Here is a 17366-nt window from a genome sequence, read left to right as displayed (position 1 = left end):
GTTGACTGTAATCCAGGATTAAAGATTAGCTCCATGATCCCAGAGCTGACAAGAAAAAAACTACACTAGGTTCAGGCTAGTGAATCTCTTCTACAGCCCACAGCAACACCTGCTCACGGTAGGATATCCTGTCATTTGCTGAAGAGCTGGGCAGCTGCCGTACCCTTGTAAGCTTAAACTGACTAAGGATGTTTCTTATTTGTTCCTGAAATAAGCCTTTCTGAAGGTCACATAATCAATCGGAACACAAATCAAATACAAGATTACAGAACAATAAAGAATTTTAAAGGCTCCTTTTAACAGACATAGGATGTGTCTGTTAGTCTTCTTTATGAGTCTGAACCTCAATGCTGCATTTGGATCCCGAGACCTCCAAATTGCCACCAAAATAATTATTAGACTAGACAAGTTAAGACCCCCAAAACCAAATGAGTTTATCACATAAGCAGATATTAGTAGGTTTTGTGTCTAAGCAGAGAAGAAGGAACTTCTAAAAAATAATAAATTAAGGGTGGGTGGTTATGGGATGACAAGTGATTTTTATTTTCCTCTTTGGATTTGTCTTTATTCCCAATTTTTAAAATAATAAAACTGTTTAACATAGGAGTCCCCAACCGCTGTGTGACAAGGAACAACTCTTTAATTTCCCTGAAACCTTAAGATCATAGAGGGAAAAAAAGGGTAGAATGTGCAGGGTATGGAGAGAAAACAGACAGACAAAACCTAGGGATTGAGAAAGAATGCTGTGGTTGACAAATCCTGGAAAGTATACCTGGAATGGACAGATTTACAGGTAAATCCCAATATACTTACGGAGAAGGGGTATAGATGGGGAGTCTGGTATTGGTTTAAGAGAAAGTATTTCAGAGTCAATTTTTTAAAAATTGAAGTATAGCTGATTTACAATGTTGTGTTGATTTCTGCTGTACAGCAAAGTGATTCAGTTATACATACATATATATATATATATATATATATATATATATATATATATATATATATACTCTTTTTTCATATTCTTTTCCATTATGGTTTATCCCAGGATATTGAATATAATGCCCTGCGCTATATAGTAGGACAGTATTGTTTATCCATTCTATATGTCATAGTTTGCATCTACTAACCCCTAACTCCTAGTCCATCCCTCCCCCACACCCCCTCCCCCTTGGCAACCACAAGTCTGTTCTCTATGTCTGTGAGTCTGTTTTTGTCTCGCAAATAGGTTCATTTGTGCCATGGTTTAGGTTCCACATAAAGATGATATCATATGGTATTTGTCTTTCTCTTTTTGACTTACTTCACTTAGTATGATAATTTCTAGTTGCATCCATGTTGCTGCAAATGGCATTATTTCATTCTGTTTTAGGCTGAGTAGTATTCCATTATATATGTACCACATCTTCTTTATCCATTCTTCTGTCAGTGGACACTTAGGTTGTTTCCATGTCTTGGCTACTGTGAATAGTACCACTATGAACATAGGGGTGCATGTATCTTTTTGAATTATAGTTTTGTCTGCATATATGCCCAGGAGTAGGATTGCTGGGTCATATGGTAATTCTATTTTTAGTTTTTTGAGGAACCTCCATACTGTTTTCCACAGTGGTTGCACCAACTTACATTCCCACCAACAGTGCAGGAGGGTTCCCTTTTCTCCACACCCTCCCCAGCATTTGTTATTGGTAGACTTTTTGATGATAGCCATTCTGACCGGTGTGAGGTGGTACCTCATTGTAGTTCTGATTTGCATTTCTAAAAGAAAGTATTTCACATCAATAGATGAGAGGAGAAAGACAATGTGGTATATATATATCTACACACACACACACACACATTGGAATACTACTCAGCCATAAAAGAGAATGAAATTTTGCCATCTGCAGCAACATGGATGGACTTGGAGGGCATTATGCTAAGTGAAATAAGTCAGACGGAGAAAGACAAATACTGTATGATGTCACTTATATGTGGAATCTAAAAAATACAACAAACTGGTGAATATTTAAAAAAAAAGAAGCAGACTCACAGATAAGGAGAATAAACTAGTGGTTACCAGTGGGGAGAGGGGGAAGGGGCAATATTGGGGTGGGGGAGTGGGAGGTAGAAACTACTGGCTGTAAGATAGGCCACAAGGATGTATTGTACAATACGGGGAAGATAGCTAACATTTTGTAATAACTGTAAATGGAATGTAACCTTTAAAAATTGTGTTAAAAAATAAAATAAAATAATACCTTAAAATAAAATATCAAAAAAAGAAAAAGTATTTCAGAAATAGAAAAAGTTGAATGCATGGAAAGAGTGGCTAATGGTGACTAATGTCAACTGGCAGTTGTGGAAAAGCTGTCAACAGTCTTGACTAAAATATATGAATACATTTTTAAGGGAGGGTCACAGAATCCAATATTCAGTTATAAAATAAATAAAACAGAATATCATTTCTGGTCCATATTATTCCTTTACAAAATTTCTTGATGAAAGAACTCATAACAACTGATCATTTACATAAGGCTGCAAAGATATATATCAAAAGCCTTAAAGCAAAAAATCCTTTGAACCCAGCATTCCTCTTCTAGTAATTTATCCTAAGGAGTAATCAAGATATGTGCGAAAATTAAGGAATGGACACATGTTCACTGCAGTGTGGCTTATAATCACTGAAAATAGTAAACAAATTGTTAAGCAATAGAAGATTGCACTAGAAGTTATCAATGAATTTGGTAAAGTTGCAGGATACAAAATAATATACAGAAATATGTTAATTTCTATACACTAACAACTAACAATCAGAAAAGGAAATGAAGAAAATAATCCCATTTACAATTGCATCAAAATGAATAAAATAGTAGGAATAAATCTAAGGAGGTAAAGGACCTGTACTCTGAAAACTATAAGACACTGATGAAAGAAATTGAAGACAACACAAACAGATGGAAAGATATACCGAGTTCATGGGTTGGAAGAATTAATACTGTTAAAATGACCATACTACCCAAGGCAATCTAGAAATTCAATGCAATCCCTGTCAAAATACTCATGGCATTCTTCATAGAAGTAGAACAAATAATTCTAAAATTTGTATGGAAACACAAAATACCCCAAATAGCCAAAACTATCTTGAGAAAGAAGAACAAAGCTGGAGGTATCATGCTCCCTGATTTCAAACTATACTGCAAAGCTACAGTAATCAAAGCAGTATGGTACTGGCACATAGATCAATGGAACAGAATAGCAAGCCCAGAAATGAACCCATAATTACATGAGCAATTAATCTATGACAAAGGAGGCAAGAATATACAATGGGGAAAAGACAGCCTCTTCAATAAATGGTGTTTGGAAAACTGGACAGCTACATGCAAAAGAATCAAACTGGACTACACCATATACAAAAATAAATTCAAAATGGATTAAAGACTTAAATGTAAGACCTGAAACCATAAAACTTCTGGAAGAAAAAATAGGCAGTATGGTCTTTGACATCAGTCTTAGCAATATTTTTTGGATATGTCTCCTCAGGCAAGGGCAACAAAAGCAAAAATAAACAAATGGGACTACATCAAACTAAACAGCTTTTGCACAGTGAAGAAAACTATCAACGAAATGAAAAGGCAGCTTACTGAATGGGAGATGATATTTATAAATGCTATATCTGATAAGGGGTTAATATCCAAAATATACAAACAACTCATATAGCTCAACATCAAACAAACAACCTGATTAAAAAATGGGTAGAGGATCTGAATAGACATTTATCCAAAGAAGACATACAAATGGCTATCAGGCACATGAAAAGATGCTCAATATCACTAATTATTAGGAAAATGCAAATGAAAACCACAGTGAGATATCACTTCACACCTGCTAGAATGGCTATTATCAAAAAAACAACAAATAACAAGTGTTGGCCAGGATGTAGGGAAATGGGAACCCTTGGGTACTGTTGATGGGAATGCAAATTGGTGCAGCCACTATGGAAAACAGGATGGAGATACCTCAAAAAACTAAAAATAGACCTATATATAGAACTACCATATGACTCAGCAACTCCACTCCTGGGTATTTATCTAAAGAAAACAAAAACACTTTTTAGAGACCTAAATGTAAGACCAGATACTATGAAACTCCTAGAGGAAAACATGCAGAACACTCTTTGACATAAACTGCAGCAATATTTTTTTTGGATCCGTCTCCTAAAGGAAAGGAAATGAAAACAAAAATAAACAAGTGGGACTTAATTTAACTTAAAAGCTTTCACACAGCAAAGGAAACCACTGACAAGACAAAAAGATAACCCACTGAATGGGAGAAAATATTTGCAAATGATATGACTGATAAGGGATTAATATCCAACATATATAAATAGCTCATATAACACAACATCAAAAAAACAAACAACCAGATTAAAAAATGGGGAGAAGAACTAAACAGACATTTTTCCAAAGAGGAAAAGAAAATGGACAACAGGCATATGAAAAGATGCTCAACATCATTAATCATCAGGGAAATGAAAATCAAAACCACAATGAGATATCACCTCACACCTGTCAGAAAGAATGGCTATCATCAAAAAGAACACAACAAATGTCGGCAAGGATGTGGAAAAAAGGGAACCCTTGTTCACTGTTAGTGGGAATGTAAACTGGTGCAGCCACTGTGGAAAACAGTATGGAGGTGTCTCAAAAAACTAAAAATAGAACTACCATATAATTCAGCAATTTCACTCCTGTGTATATATCAGAAAAAACCAAAAACACTAATTTGAAAAGATACATGCACCCCAATGTTCATAGCAGCATTATTTACAATTGCCAAGATATGGAAACAACCTAAGTGTCCATCAACAGATGAGTGGACAAGATTGGATACACACACACACACAAAATGGAATACTACTCAGCCATAAAAAAGAATGAAATTTTGCCATTTGCGGCAAATGGATGGATATGGAGGGCATTATGCTAGTGAAATAAGTTAGAGAAAGACAAATACTGTAGAATATCACTTATATGTGGAATCTAAAAAATACAACAAACTAGTGAATATAACAAAAAAGCAGATTCACAGATATAGAGAACAAACCAGTGGTTACCAGTGGGGAGGGAGGGAGGGGTGGGAGAGTGGGAGGTACAAACTACTAGGTGTAAGATAGGCTCAAGGATGTAATGTATAACATGGGGAATATGACCAATATTCTGTAATAACTGTAAATGGAAAGCAATCTTTAAAAAGTGTATAAAAAATAAAAAAATTTAAAAAACAAAACAAAAAAAACACTCTTTAGAAAAGATATCTGCACGCTTACATTAACTGCAGCATTATTTACAATAGCCAAGATATGGAAGTAATCTAAGTACCCATCGATAGATGAATGGACAAAAAAGGTGTGGTGTATACACAGACACACAGACACAGACACACATACAGAGACACACACACAGACACACACACACACACACACACACACACACACACACACACGCAATGGAATATTACTCAGCCATAAAAAAGAATGAAATCTTGCCATTTGTGACAGCATGGACAGACCTAGAGGGCACTAAGCTAAGTGAAATAAGTCAAATGGAGAAAGACAAATACTATATGATTTCACTTAAATGTGTAATCTAAAAAACAAAACAAATGAACAAACACAATAAAACAGAAACAGTCATAGATACAGAGAACAAACAGGTGGTTGTCAGAGGGAAGGAGGGAGGGGGGAGGGGAGAAATAGGTGAGGGAGATTAAGAGGTACAAACTTTTAGTACAAAATAAATGAGTCAAGGGTATGAAATGTACAGTGTGGGGAATATAGTCAATAATTATGTAACATCTTTGTATGGTGACAGACAGTAACTAATCATGGTGATCATTTTGAAATGTACAGAAATGTCAAGTCACTATGTTGTGTACCAGGAACTAATATAGTGTTGTAGGTCAATTATACTTCAAGAACAAACTCATGAAAAAATAGATCAGATTTGTGGTTACCAGAGGTGGTGAGTGGAGGAGGGGGAATTGGATGAAGGCAGTCAAAAGGTACAAACTTCCAGTTATAAGATAAGTAAGTACTAGGGATGTGGTGTACAACTTGATAAATATAATGAACACTGTTTATGTTAATGCATGAAAGTTGTTAAGACAGTAAACCCTAAGAGTTCTCATCACAAGGAAAAAAAACAGGATTACTTAATTACAATTACTTAAACTGTGTATGTTAACACAATTTAATATTATGCAGCCATTAAAAATGATGCTGAAAAAGTATATTTCATGATACAGGAAATGTTCACAATATGAAGTAAAAAAGTGTTACAGAACAGCATGACTTTTTTTAAGCACACATACACACATGTATAGACTAACATAATATATACCAAAAACACTAATGGTGGTTATTGTCAGGAGATTGGGGATCATAGATTATTTGAATTTTTTGGGGGGAACTTACTTGTATGTTCCAAAATTTCTATATATATTACTTTTGTTCTCAGGAAAGATTGTTTCAACAATATAAATGAAGTTATAAAGAACACTAGTGCCATGTGTTCTCTTTACTTCAAAAGCATAAGGCTTGAGGGACTTCCCTGGTGGTGCAGTGGTTAAGAATCCGCCTGCCAATGCAGGGGACACGGGTTCGAGCCCTGGTCTGGGAAGATCCCACATGCCACGGAGCAACTAAGCCTGTGCACCACAACTACTGAGCCTGCACTCTAGAGCCCGTGAGCCACAACTAGTGAGCCTGCATGTCACAACTACTGAAGCCCGTGCGCCTGGAGCCTGTGCTCCGCAACAAGAGAAGCCACTGCAATGAGAAGCCTGCGCACCGCAACAAAGAGTAGCCCCTGGTCGCCACAACTAGAGAAAGCCTGCGCGCAGCAACAAAGACCCAACGCAGCCAAAAATAAATAAATAAATAATAAATTAATTTAAAAAAAAGCATAAGGCTTGAATTGGGGTATATGAATATACATACGACACAATGATGGGAGTTAAAATTTTACTTTTTAAAAAGCTGTGGGATCTTGAAATAATAATGTTTCTCAAGAATGGTTAGATATTTTGTTCTTTCCTCAAAATGTGAGCTTTCTGTGCCTGACTGTAAGATAAAAAAATTCCTTTTTACTACTACCTAAGGCAGGCCTACAATCTTCAGGGGCAGTACCATGTGGCTTCTGTCTGGTTTTGAATTAGTCCAATGACCATCAGACTTCTTGACTGTAAAAACTGTCAATAAAATTTTTGAATATGCACTCACTATGTGATTTATTTATAAATTATATATCTGTAAAACTTTATTAAAATACCAAATATATATGAAAACATGCATGAAAATAGAAATTTAAAGTGATGAGATAAAAGGAACAGAAGCTCTAACATCTTCTTCCTCACAACGTCATGGATTGTCTTATATGTACTCTACTCTGGACACCACTGGACTGTACAACAACAAAAAGTGGGCTTCGACCAAAAAAGACCAACCATATGTCAATCTGTTCCATTCAGAAGGTCTACAGGAAATTGATATGGGGTATTATTCTGGCACTAGGTCTTTAATTTATCAAAGGTTATCCAGTTAATGGTGGTAGTGTGTTTACACAGGAAATATCTTCCAGGTCCATACTCTAGCTTACCTTGCTGCTGCAATTTGTAATCAGTGGAATATGCCTTCCCAATGATATTCCATACAGGCCTTAAGCATCCAAATAGTCCTTCAAGAAACCCACCACTGCCGCTGCCCGACCTGCTGAACTGAATCTTGATGTCTTCGGTTCCACTTGTGCCCTCTCCATCCACAGTGTTGCTGTTCCCATGAGACACGGCCATCTCCGATTCATCTTGTTCCCTTAGCTGAAGAACGCTGTTCTCAAACTGGTCCCTGGAATCCTCGCTTACGCTTGTCAACACTGTTGTGGTGATGGGGCTGTTCATGCCCTCAGTTAGCTCTGTTTGCACCACCCCCTTTTCCTGCTGGTCCTTAAGAAGCTTGGGTGAAGGGTGGCTTCGCATAGGTGCGACATCATCTTGTAGTCCATTGAAGGTTTTGTTTTCACTCAAAGGCAAGTGTGGGGAAGAGGAGCAGCTCAGGTGCTCCTGAGGGTTGGCCATCGTGCCATGAGTGTGCCCAGGGTCCTGAGATGACACTCAGAGGATCATTAGAAAAGAGTTCTGATGTAAGAGGGGGCTTCAGAACCTGGGGAAAACAGGAGGAGGTCGTGAGATCACCCTTTCTTTAGTCACCCACACCACTACACTTCCTTTTATAATAATAAAAACACTGAAACAAGGGGGATTGATTAAACAGTGGTGTTCATCCACATGAAGGAATACTGTGCAGCAGTTAAAAATCATGCTGTAGAAGAGTATTTACTAACATGAGAAAATGTTCATGACATATTAATATAAAAAATAGGTTAGAACAATATATGCAATGTAAGCCATTTAAAATTTTTATTATTTAAAAGGATACACAAACACATATACAAGAAAAAAAGACTGGAAGGATACATCCAAAGAAGTAACAACAGTTAATTCTAGGTGGTTAGATTTGGGAGGGATTTATGTTGTTGTGTTTTTCGAGATATTCTAAGCATTTTGCATTAATATGTTTCTATAGACTGAATGGTTGTGTCCCCCCAAAATTTACATGTTGAAACTCATTTGTGATGCTGTTTGGAGGTGGGGGCCTTTGGGATGTGATTAGGTCATGATGGTGGAGCCTTCATGCATGGGATTAGTGCCTTATAAAAAAGTCCCCGGAGAACTCCCTTCCCTCTTCTGCCATGTGAGGACACAGTGAGAAGATGGCTCTCTATGAACCAGGAAGCAGGCCCTCACCAGATTATCAAATCTGTGAGTGCTTTGATCTTGGATATCTCAGCTCAGCCTCCAAAAAACTGTCAGAAGTAAAAATGTTTGTTGTCTGAGCCATCTAGTCTGTGGTATTTTTGTTACAGCAGCCTGAACAAACTAAGACATATATATTATATTTATAATCAGAAAAAAATTGTTTCCCTTCCCAAAGGTATAAATATATTTTTGTTAGAAACTACATTCTGTGTTATTATAAGTCACTGCTGATATCTTCTGTTTGCTTTAGTGTCTTGTCCACTGGCACCTTGCTTTACTTTCTAAGGCATTCATTAAGGCATGTAGATAAATGTCTTGTGTATGTGACAGATAAATTCCTAAGATGTAAATTTTGTTTTACTGTACTGCACCAAATCTGGAGCAATGTGACCAAGCCGCAGCTCTTTAAACTTATTCTTTGCTTCTGATCTGTCCATTAGCACCAATTTCTCAGAGCTACCTACCCCCTGAAAATAAAGACATGGAATTGTTCTAGATTCACCAGATCATGCAAAATCAATCTTAAACTTATTCAATATATGTCTCTTATCAGAAATTTAGTTTCTTTGCAAATCCCTATATAATAGTCCTTCCTTCTTTCACTCTGTATTAAGCATCAAGGATGTGCTAGAGGCCAGGGGATAAAGATGATCTCGCAGAGGGGGCAAAAGACAGGCCAACAAAGATTGACTGTACGCTGCTTAACCAAGTGCTCTGGGAGCACAGAATAGGGAGGGATAGTTTCAGGGACAGCTGCCCAAAGGTGGTAACTATTGATCTGTTTGAAGGAACTGTAGAAATTCATTGGGCAGGCAGGAGAGGAGTGAGTGAAAGAAGAGGAAGAGGGTACTACAGGTTTGGAGAAAGTGTGAACGAGGGCATGGAAGGATGAAAATATGGAACAGATGAGATATCTTAGTGGCTGAAATGTAGGTTATATGTATATATACGAGAAAGATAAGAATTGGAGAGAGTCAGGGGCTAGATTGTAAGTATGCTAGGCTAAGAGATTTGGATTTTATTCTGAAGGTGATGGGGAGCCATAGTATCCTATATTGGGGGTTACAAATAAAAATAGACCATTCTTATGTTATTAATTTCTCATCTTCATTACTGAGACCAGGGATTGCTAGGGAAGTGAGACTAGGCGTTCCAGGTGGTAATGGAGAGCAGCAGGAGATAACTCTTGTAAAAGGTGGGCCAAGGTCAGCATATGGTGGACCTGTATGGCAAGCTAAAGCTTTTAGATTTTATCCTCAAGACAACAGAGAGTCATTAAGGAATTTTAAGCAAGGGAGTGATTTGGTCAGATTTGTAATTTAAAATCATACCCATAGCAGTAGAGGTTGGATTGAAGGAGAATGACTGAACGTCAAGATATCAGTTAGGAGGAAGAGATCAAGTAAGAAATGATGAGGACCCAAACCAAGGCAGTAGCAATGGCAATGAAGAGGAGGGGACAGGTTTAAGAGGTAAAACTGGTAAGATGTAGTGATTGATAAAACATGGGGGTGGGTGAGGAAAAGGACAGGAGAGGAATACTTTCAGATAACTTACTTGGGATAATGGATAGATGGACAATGTCATTAACTGAGATATGAAATATCAGAAGAGATGAAGTTTTAGAAAGAAGATAATTAGCTCATAAATGTAGACGGTTTAACGCCTACTGTGTGTTTCATGCACTGAACCAGATTTTTATTTATGTTATCTGATTTTAAAAAGACACTTCAGGGACTTCCTTGGTGGTCCAGTGGTTAAGACTGTGCTTCCATTGCAGGGGGAACGGGTTCCACCCCTAGTCGGGGAACTAAGATCCTATATGCCGCGCGGTGTGGCCAAAAAGGAAAAACAATAAAAATAAAAAGACACTTTATAGAGAGGAATTTAAAGAGAGGTAAACGTGGGAGCTTCTTTAGCTCAGGGGCAGAAGTATCAAAATAATACAAAGGTGAACCCAAGTTAAATTAAAAACGTTTTTATTAAATGCATGCTAGGAGCAGTACCAAGTTAAATTTAAAATGTTTTTATTAAATAAATGCTAGAACCACGCACTAGGTTAGGTTCTATGGGTACAGGACATTACTATTACCATTACTACTTTTAATGGGAAGGAAGACAAAGGGCTTTACAATTTACGGAGTCCCGTTTACATGATCAGCGATGTGTTTACTCTCCAGGATAAAAAAACCCAACAATGCGATTTGTAGTGTTTGCCAATTTCCCTGGTATAAATACTCCCACCAAGGCAGATTTCAAGCTAATAACAACAGCTTAACAATCTGCTTGCAAAGTTACTAAATATTTGACAGCTGGCTCTTAGAAATTGGCATATAAACCAGCACCAACACCATCATCTTTGTGATAGTGTCATTTTCATTTGAAAGAAGAAACTTCTAAGGCCACATATTGAGTAAGCGGTAGAGCAGGAATTAAAATCTAACTCAGAATTCAGATTCTCAAATTCCCTTGCCTTTTTTTTACGACAAGGCACCTCTTATGATAACCCTTCACTTTCTTAGAGTACTTTTCCTGTGACCTTGACCTAAACACCTGATTGCCTGTTTAAGGAAGCCAGAGCATGGAATGGCTATCCCTGTTTTTCCCAGAAGGACACGGAGGCCTAGAGAGAGGTATATGCTAAAGGTCACAGAGCCAGGACTGAATACCATTTTCTTTTTCCTAATTCCAAACTCTCTCCTATACCATGTGGTCTCTGTAAGACATAGTTTCTTCTTTTCAAAGCTTATACACTACTTAAAGAGTTAATAATTACACCGAGGGAATTACCTCCTGCCCACTCCCACCCCATGACATACAAGCCATATTCTGTTCTACAGGCTGTGGGAGAAGGGGAACAAGAATGGGGCAGGAGAAGGTAGATTGGGCTGACTGCACTTGAGGTGAACCTTTGCAAGGAAGATGTGTTTGAAACTGACAGAGGAAAGGAAGTCAGGAAAGAACAAGAGCATTAGCAGAGGCAGAGAAAAAACGACCAGGGCATGTGTGGGAGGGCTGACCACCTGGAAATAATGAAAGAGCCAGCTAAGGTTGGAGAGTAGTGTGCAATAAAGGTAGCTCCTTCACATATGGGCTCTGAAAGCTCATGAAATAATGCAGATAATTCTTCCCTTTAAACAAATCAGAAAACTTTAACTGTTTGAGGTTAGGTTAGGAGGGACTTAAATTCTAGGGCATGGAGAAATTTAGGGGCTGGGAAGCTGCCTGGGACTATAATGTTGGGGAAAAGAAAGAAATAAAGAAAAAGAAAAGCTGGAACCCTTCGCTACAGCAACAGCTGTTTGCTGAATTGACCGCCATTCCCCACCCCAGTCCTCTCCACTTCCTTCCTTTTTACTCATCTCTAAACTCTGACATTACTGATCCCCTCATTTTGCTTTCTTGCTGACCTCCTGCCACAACCTTGAGCTGTCTCTTGCCTTTGGCCTCTCTGACCTTGCTCTGCCTGATCTCTTTCAAGACTGCTGACTTCATATTTTCAGACTTGGCCACTGCCTTAGTAAAGTTGCTTCCAGTCTGTCTTTGCCGTTGGGATTCGTGGTTATCCTTTACAGCACAGGGCATATGTTATGCTGTTGGCTCACATCAGACTTGATAATGCAAATACCCAAATGTATATGTGAATTTCAGCCAAACACCTATTTGTGCAATTTGTTCTTTGAACCCAACTACAGGATTTTATATTAATTCCTGGTAAATTTCCATTTTTTTTCCATTTTTATTCTGAGTTTTTCTCCCTGATGACCTCATATTGAAATGAGCTCATATACAAAAAGTTAGAAAAACATGTGTTTGTTTTGTAATCTCTTCCCATTTCTTTTTTTTTTTTTTTTTTTGGCCACGCCTCAGATCTCAGTTCCCCAGCCAGGGGTTGAACCTGGGCCATGACAATGAAAGTGCAGAATCCTAACCACTAGACCACCAGGGAACTCCCGTCTCTTCACATTTCTAAGAGGTTAATGGTATACGTGAAGTGGACCTGTTCACACAGGCACCGGGAATGAGTCTAAAGAAGAGAACTTCAGCATGGTCATCACATTCAGTTTGATATTTAAGACATCAAGGAATAACAGGACCTTCAAGGAATACAGTCCAACCACCTGTTTTACATATGAGAATCAAATCCCAGAGAGATTGCTGACTCGCTCAATACAACTAATTAGTGTCAGAGCTAGAATGAGTCCTCTTTCTTCATCCTATGATCTTCCCCTAGTCTGGTTGTTTATTCAGACAAATAGAAACAAATAGCATGACCACTGATGACAAAAATGATAATAGTTCACTGTGTTATTCTAGATGCACTAAAGCTACACCCAAAGAAGCACAAGCACCCATTTAGAGGGGTGGCCCTGCACCTGTTAACAGAGGAGTGAAGGGCACCCAGCTATTGGTGATTCAGTGGCTCTGAGAGTGGGCAGAGGTGACGGAAACCTCAAGGTGTGTATAAAGATATGTAGTCAGAGAGGCTTTCCTCTGCTCACCAAGAATATCAAGACCAATCGCAACCAACAAATGCAGAGAAATGGAGAAGCACGAGAACAAAGGGAAAGAAATCATCACCATGGCTATATTCAAATATGATCAGAGCTGACTCTACGTGTAAGAGTGTAGGAGGATAAAAATATCTAAATTTTACCTGTGTTTGTACGTACACCCACACACTGCCACTGCACAGTGAAGGAGCTGGTAAGTGGAACCTAAGGGAACACAAGCAGCCCCACCATCTCTGCCTTTGTCTTTGTCCTCTCAGTTCCTCCCTCTCTGTCCAGATTTGGCTCAGGTACCCTTTTGGGAACTGACTGTTTGCATATTTTAATTCATGAGAAGGCAAAGCTAGAATTCATTAGAAGGGGATAGAAAGGAAATGAGGCAAGGATTTTAAACACTGAGAGTCAAATGGAAAAAGATAAGGAAGAGCAGAGGGGCAAAAGGGCAAGGTTGGCGTGTCACCCTTATCAGTAGGAAGCTCTATGGGCAAGGCTGCAGGTGATGCCGCTGCTTCCCTTACAAGGGCTCCTGAATCTGCCAGGAGCACACGGTAGTGCTTCCGTCTCTGCCCTTCGGGCACACTTCCCTTGCCCTCAGAAGGAGGAAGTGGTTTGTGCAAAATTAGTAGGCAAGGGTTGGAGACAGCAGCAGATGTGCATTTGCCAGCGCACTGCCAATTTCTGGAAATTACCTTGGCTTCATGCCAAGATGGGTTCGGCACAGAGAAAAAGACGAGTGGAAGAGGTCATGCGGCCAAACGGCCCCTGAGTTCTTGTGTTTTTATTATATAATACAATTTCCCCATGTTGCTAATAGAGGATAATTTTATAATAGATCAGATTTTGACTTTTACATCATAAATATGAATAAATCAAAGATTTTGGAAAATTTTGCCTCACAAAGTTTTCAGGATGACTAAAATTGAATAAAACTTGAAAGTAAGCCTTTTATTGCTGAGATTTCTTGATTGATGCTCACCTCTTCCCAAGCTGTCTTATCATTACTTGGCATTTTCTTGCCTTAAAATGAACACAATGCTGCTATCCTAACTTTCTGGTTATTTCTCTAAAATTCACATAGCAGTATTTAGAGCACAAATGAGATTTCTGCTCTTAGGGCATCATTCCCATTTTAAAACCGGGATTAAGTTACTTGTTCATAGCAATAACATAAAAAATGATCTTTCTAGGATAGAGGTCTATCACGGAGATCTTGATTTGAACTTTAAAAAAAATTAGATTGCTTTTCCTAATGGAATTGCAAAATTAATCAGATCAGAATAGTGGCCTACAATTGCGCCTTTATCCCTAACTTGCTCTCCTAACTGTGAACCCTCTACTGAAATCCCTATTTGAAAGGACAATAATAACCTCACATCAACCAAATCCACTGACCTACCTTGTCCCATCTTCTTTATAACATTTCATCCAATAATCATGCATTCAGAAATATTGATTCAGTGTCTACCATATATCTATATTTTTGGTTAAGATTATGAATGTTTAATAATATTAAAGTATGCTGGAGCCAGCAAAAAATAAAAATTACAAACAGGCAATCTCCATGTTGACAGATTACTTAATGAATATTACTACCTATAAATACAACTATGACTAAAGTTAAACTAACTTTATAATGTAGGTTTTAAAATGAATAAAGATGCTTCATTTTCAGAGTTACAGACTATGATCTTATCAAAAAATAGCAACTTGTGAGGCTTCAAATATACCTTCAGTCAAAGGCCAAACAAATTTCTTGACCAAAGGAATGGTTTCTCTATAACCTTTATAAATCTATGATAAATAATATATACTAAGTGTTAATATTCCAGAATAGAATCAACATTTTCTGACTTAAATCTGACTTGCTATATGAGGAAGAAAATTAGTAACTAAATAAATCCACTTAAAATATCTTAAAAAATAAGATACAGACATATATGCCCTTAAATATTTAATATGAATGAGTATAAAAATAATTATATAAGCCTTTCAAGAAAACAGGAAAATAGGTTTAAAAGGTCAACAGTGGTTATCACTGTTGTTTTTTAAAATTTTCTATATTTTCCTAAATTTCTAGTCTTAGCATGCATCACTTGTTTAATCAGAAGTTTTCAATCCAAATCTTTGTTGCTTTAAACATATAGATGAACGAGCCATCTTTACTACATTTGCATATTTGAAAAATGATATGCGATGTTAAGGACATGGTCAGGAAAACTAATCATCAATGTGTGCTGAGGCTTGCGAATAGGCATAAGAATCATTTATAAATTCAAAACAAAAAGAAAAATGAATAAAAAACAGATGACAATGAGGAAACAAAAGCTGATGACTCCTATTTTGTTTTTACCTTTTCTACTAGTAAGAATCATATTCAAAAGGCAGAATAATCTAGATAAGAGAACTGAAACTTAAGACAGATGAAGAGACAAAGGCATATCTAATTATATCTTGATTATTTCCAAGTTCTAAGGTCAGATGAATTACACACTAATGCACTGAAACGCTTGTATTTAGGATCACAAAAACAACCTTTCGTAAAGAATTACCTTTAGGAACTGTGAGCAAGATATTCATGGAAAAGTAGGAGATAGAGAAATACCCTAATTTTTTTTAATAAAGGAGGATTATAGAATATATAGATAGAACTGTGAACTTGAGCTGGTCCCTGATAACAGCACCAAGTATACAGTAAGCACTCAATAAAAGCTAGTCCCTTTTCTTCTTTTCCTTTCCTGTTATTTTGTGCCTTTCCCCTCTTTTTTTGGGATATCTATGATTCTCCTTAAGATAAATAGTTCAGGAGAACAATTGAAATGACCATTGAAATTATTTTAAAATTACTATTTAAAATTTAAATTATGTTTTAAAATTTGGGCTATAATGCACACTTTCATATTGTTTCCCAATCAACCAGTTCAGAACCTTCTATGCACTTCATCACATAGAGAGCAACACTGTGAGGGGCTAAGAGGGGAACCACTGGACGAAGATAGACCTGGATTCAAATACTAATCATTAACTTGACCTTACTCTCTCTCTAAGCCTCAATTTCATTACCTGTAAGTGGTGATAACAACATAATCCAACTCATAGAATAGATTAGATGATTATATGAGATAACGCATATATAATGCACTTATCTAGCACACAGTAAATCCTCAAGACTTGTCAGCTATCCAAATCTTTAACTAGAAAAACTAGAATGAAAAGATATATGTCAATATACTCAATATATATGTGAGATCAAGGGGCATGAAAGGAAGGGCAAAAGGAAGACAAGTGAGCTTTCTTTTTTTTTTTTTTTTTGAGCTTTCTTAAAGAAAGTGGAAAAATGACAAAAGTGGGATAAGAGAGGGATAGATCAATATACATAGAAATTGAGGCACATTTAGCTTGTAACGTTCATTTGAAATTATAAATGAAAGCACAAAGAATCAATAAACAGAGAGATACTGGGTCAAAAGGGCAAAAGGAAGATGGAAAACAGGTGAGGAAAATCCCAAACGTATGCAACTTCTTTTTCATATTTAATTTCCTTTGTCTTTGATTTAATTACAGCAGTTATTTTTACATTCCAGGTTTCAATTAAATTGAAAGAAAAAGGGAAGGCTCTATGTAGCTATAATATTTGGGAGAATATTAATACTATGTAGTTCTAATATTTGGGAGAAAAAAGTATGTAATTCCCATGGTTTTAACATTGCTATATTAAATTAGGAGATAATTTTTATTGATTCAAGAAAATATCTCTGGGAAAAGACTGCTTATGTTTTAAACAGAAGAGCAATTAGAACACAGGAGAACCACTGCAGAACTGTGTTCCCAAAGGAGAGTATGGAATTTTCTCGCCTAGAGATCGACATGTTTCTACATCACGTTATGTACACATGAAGACATTCTGTCTTTCACGAACTGCTTAATTCTACTCTTGTCTCACCCACCTTCCTGGAAACATTATAGTTTTCAGGCAGCTTGCCTTCACTTTTTTTATGAAGACCTCATCCA

General features: G+C 37.2%; 1 protein-coding gene across 2 annotated transcripts in view; it reads right to left on the bottom strand.

The window, feature by feature from the left end:
• The window catches only part of MAP3K13 (mitogen-activated protein kinase kinase kinase 13), a 167877-nt gene that overhangs the window by 43670 nt on the left and 106841 nt on the right, over positions 1-17366 (bottom strand). For both annotated transcript variants that reach the window (XM_057546070.1, XM_028162093.2), the window contains exon 2: positions 7632-8191. In XM_057546070.1, coding sequence (XP_057402053.1) covers positions 7632-8106 — 475 coding nt within the window. In that variant the 5' untranslated portion in view covers positions 8107-8191. The remainder of the gene's footprint in view (positions 1-7631; positions 8192-17366) is intronic.

The sequence above is a fragment of the Balaenoptera acutorostrata genome, chromosome 4 (assembly GCF_949987535.1).
Source record: "Balaenoptera acutorostrata chromosome 4, mBalAcu1.1, whole genome shotgun sequence".
Taxonomy (NCBI): Eukaryota; Metazoa; Chordata; class Mammalia; order Artiodactyla; family Balaenopteridae; genus Balaenoptera; species Balaenoptera acutorostrata.
This window is presented reverse-complemented; position numbering and strand designations above follow the sequence as displayed.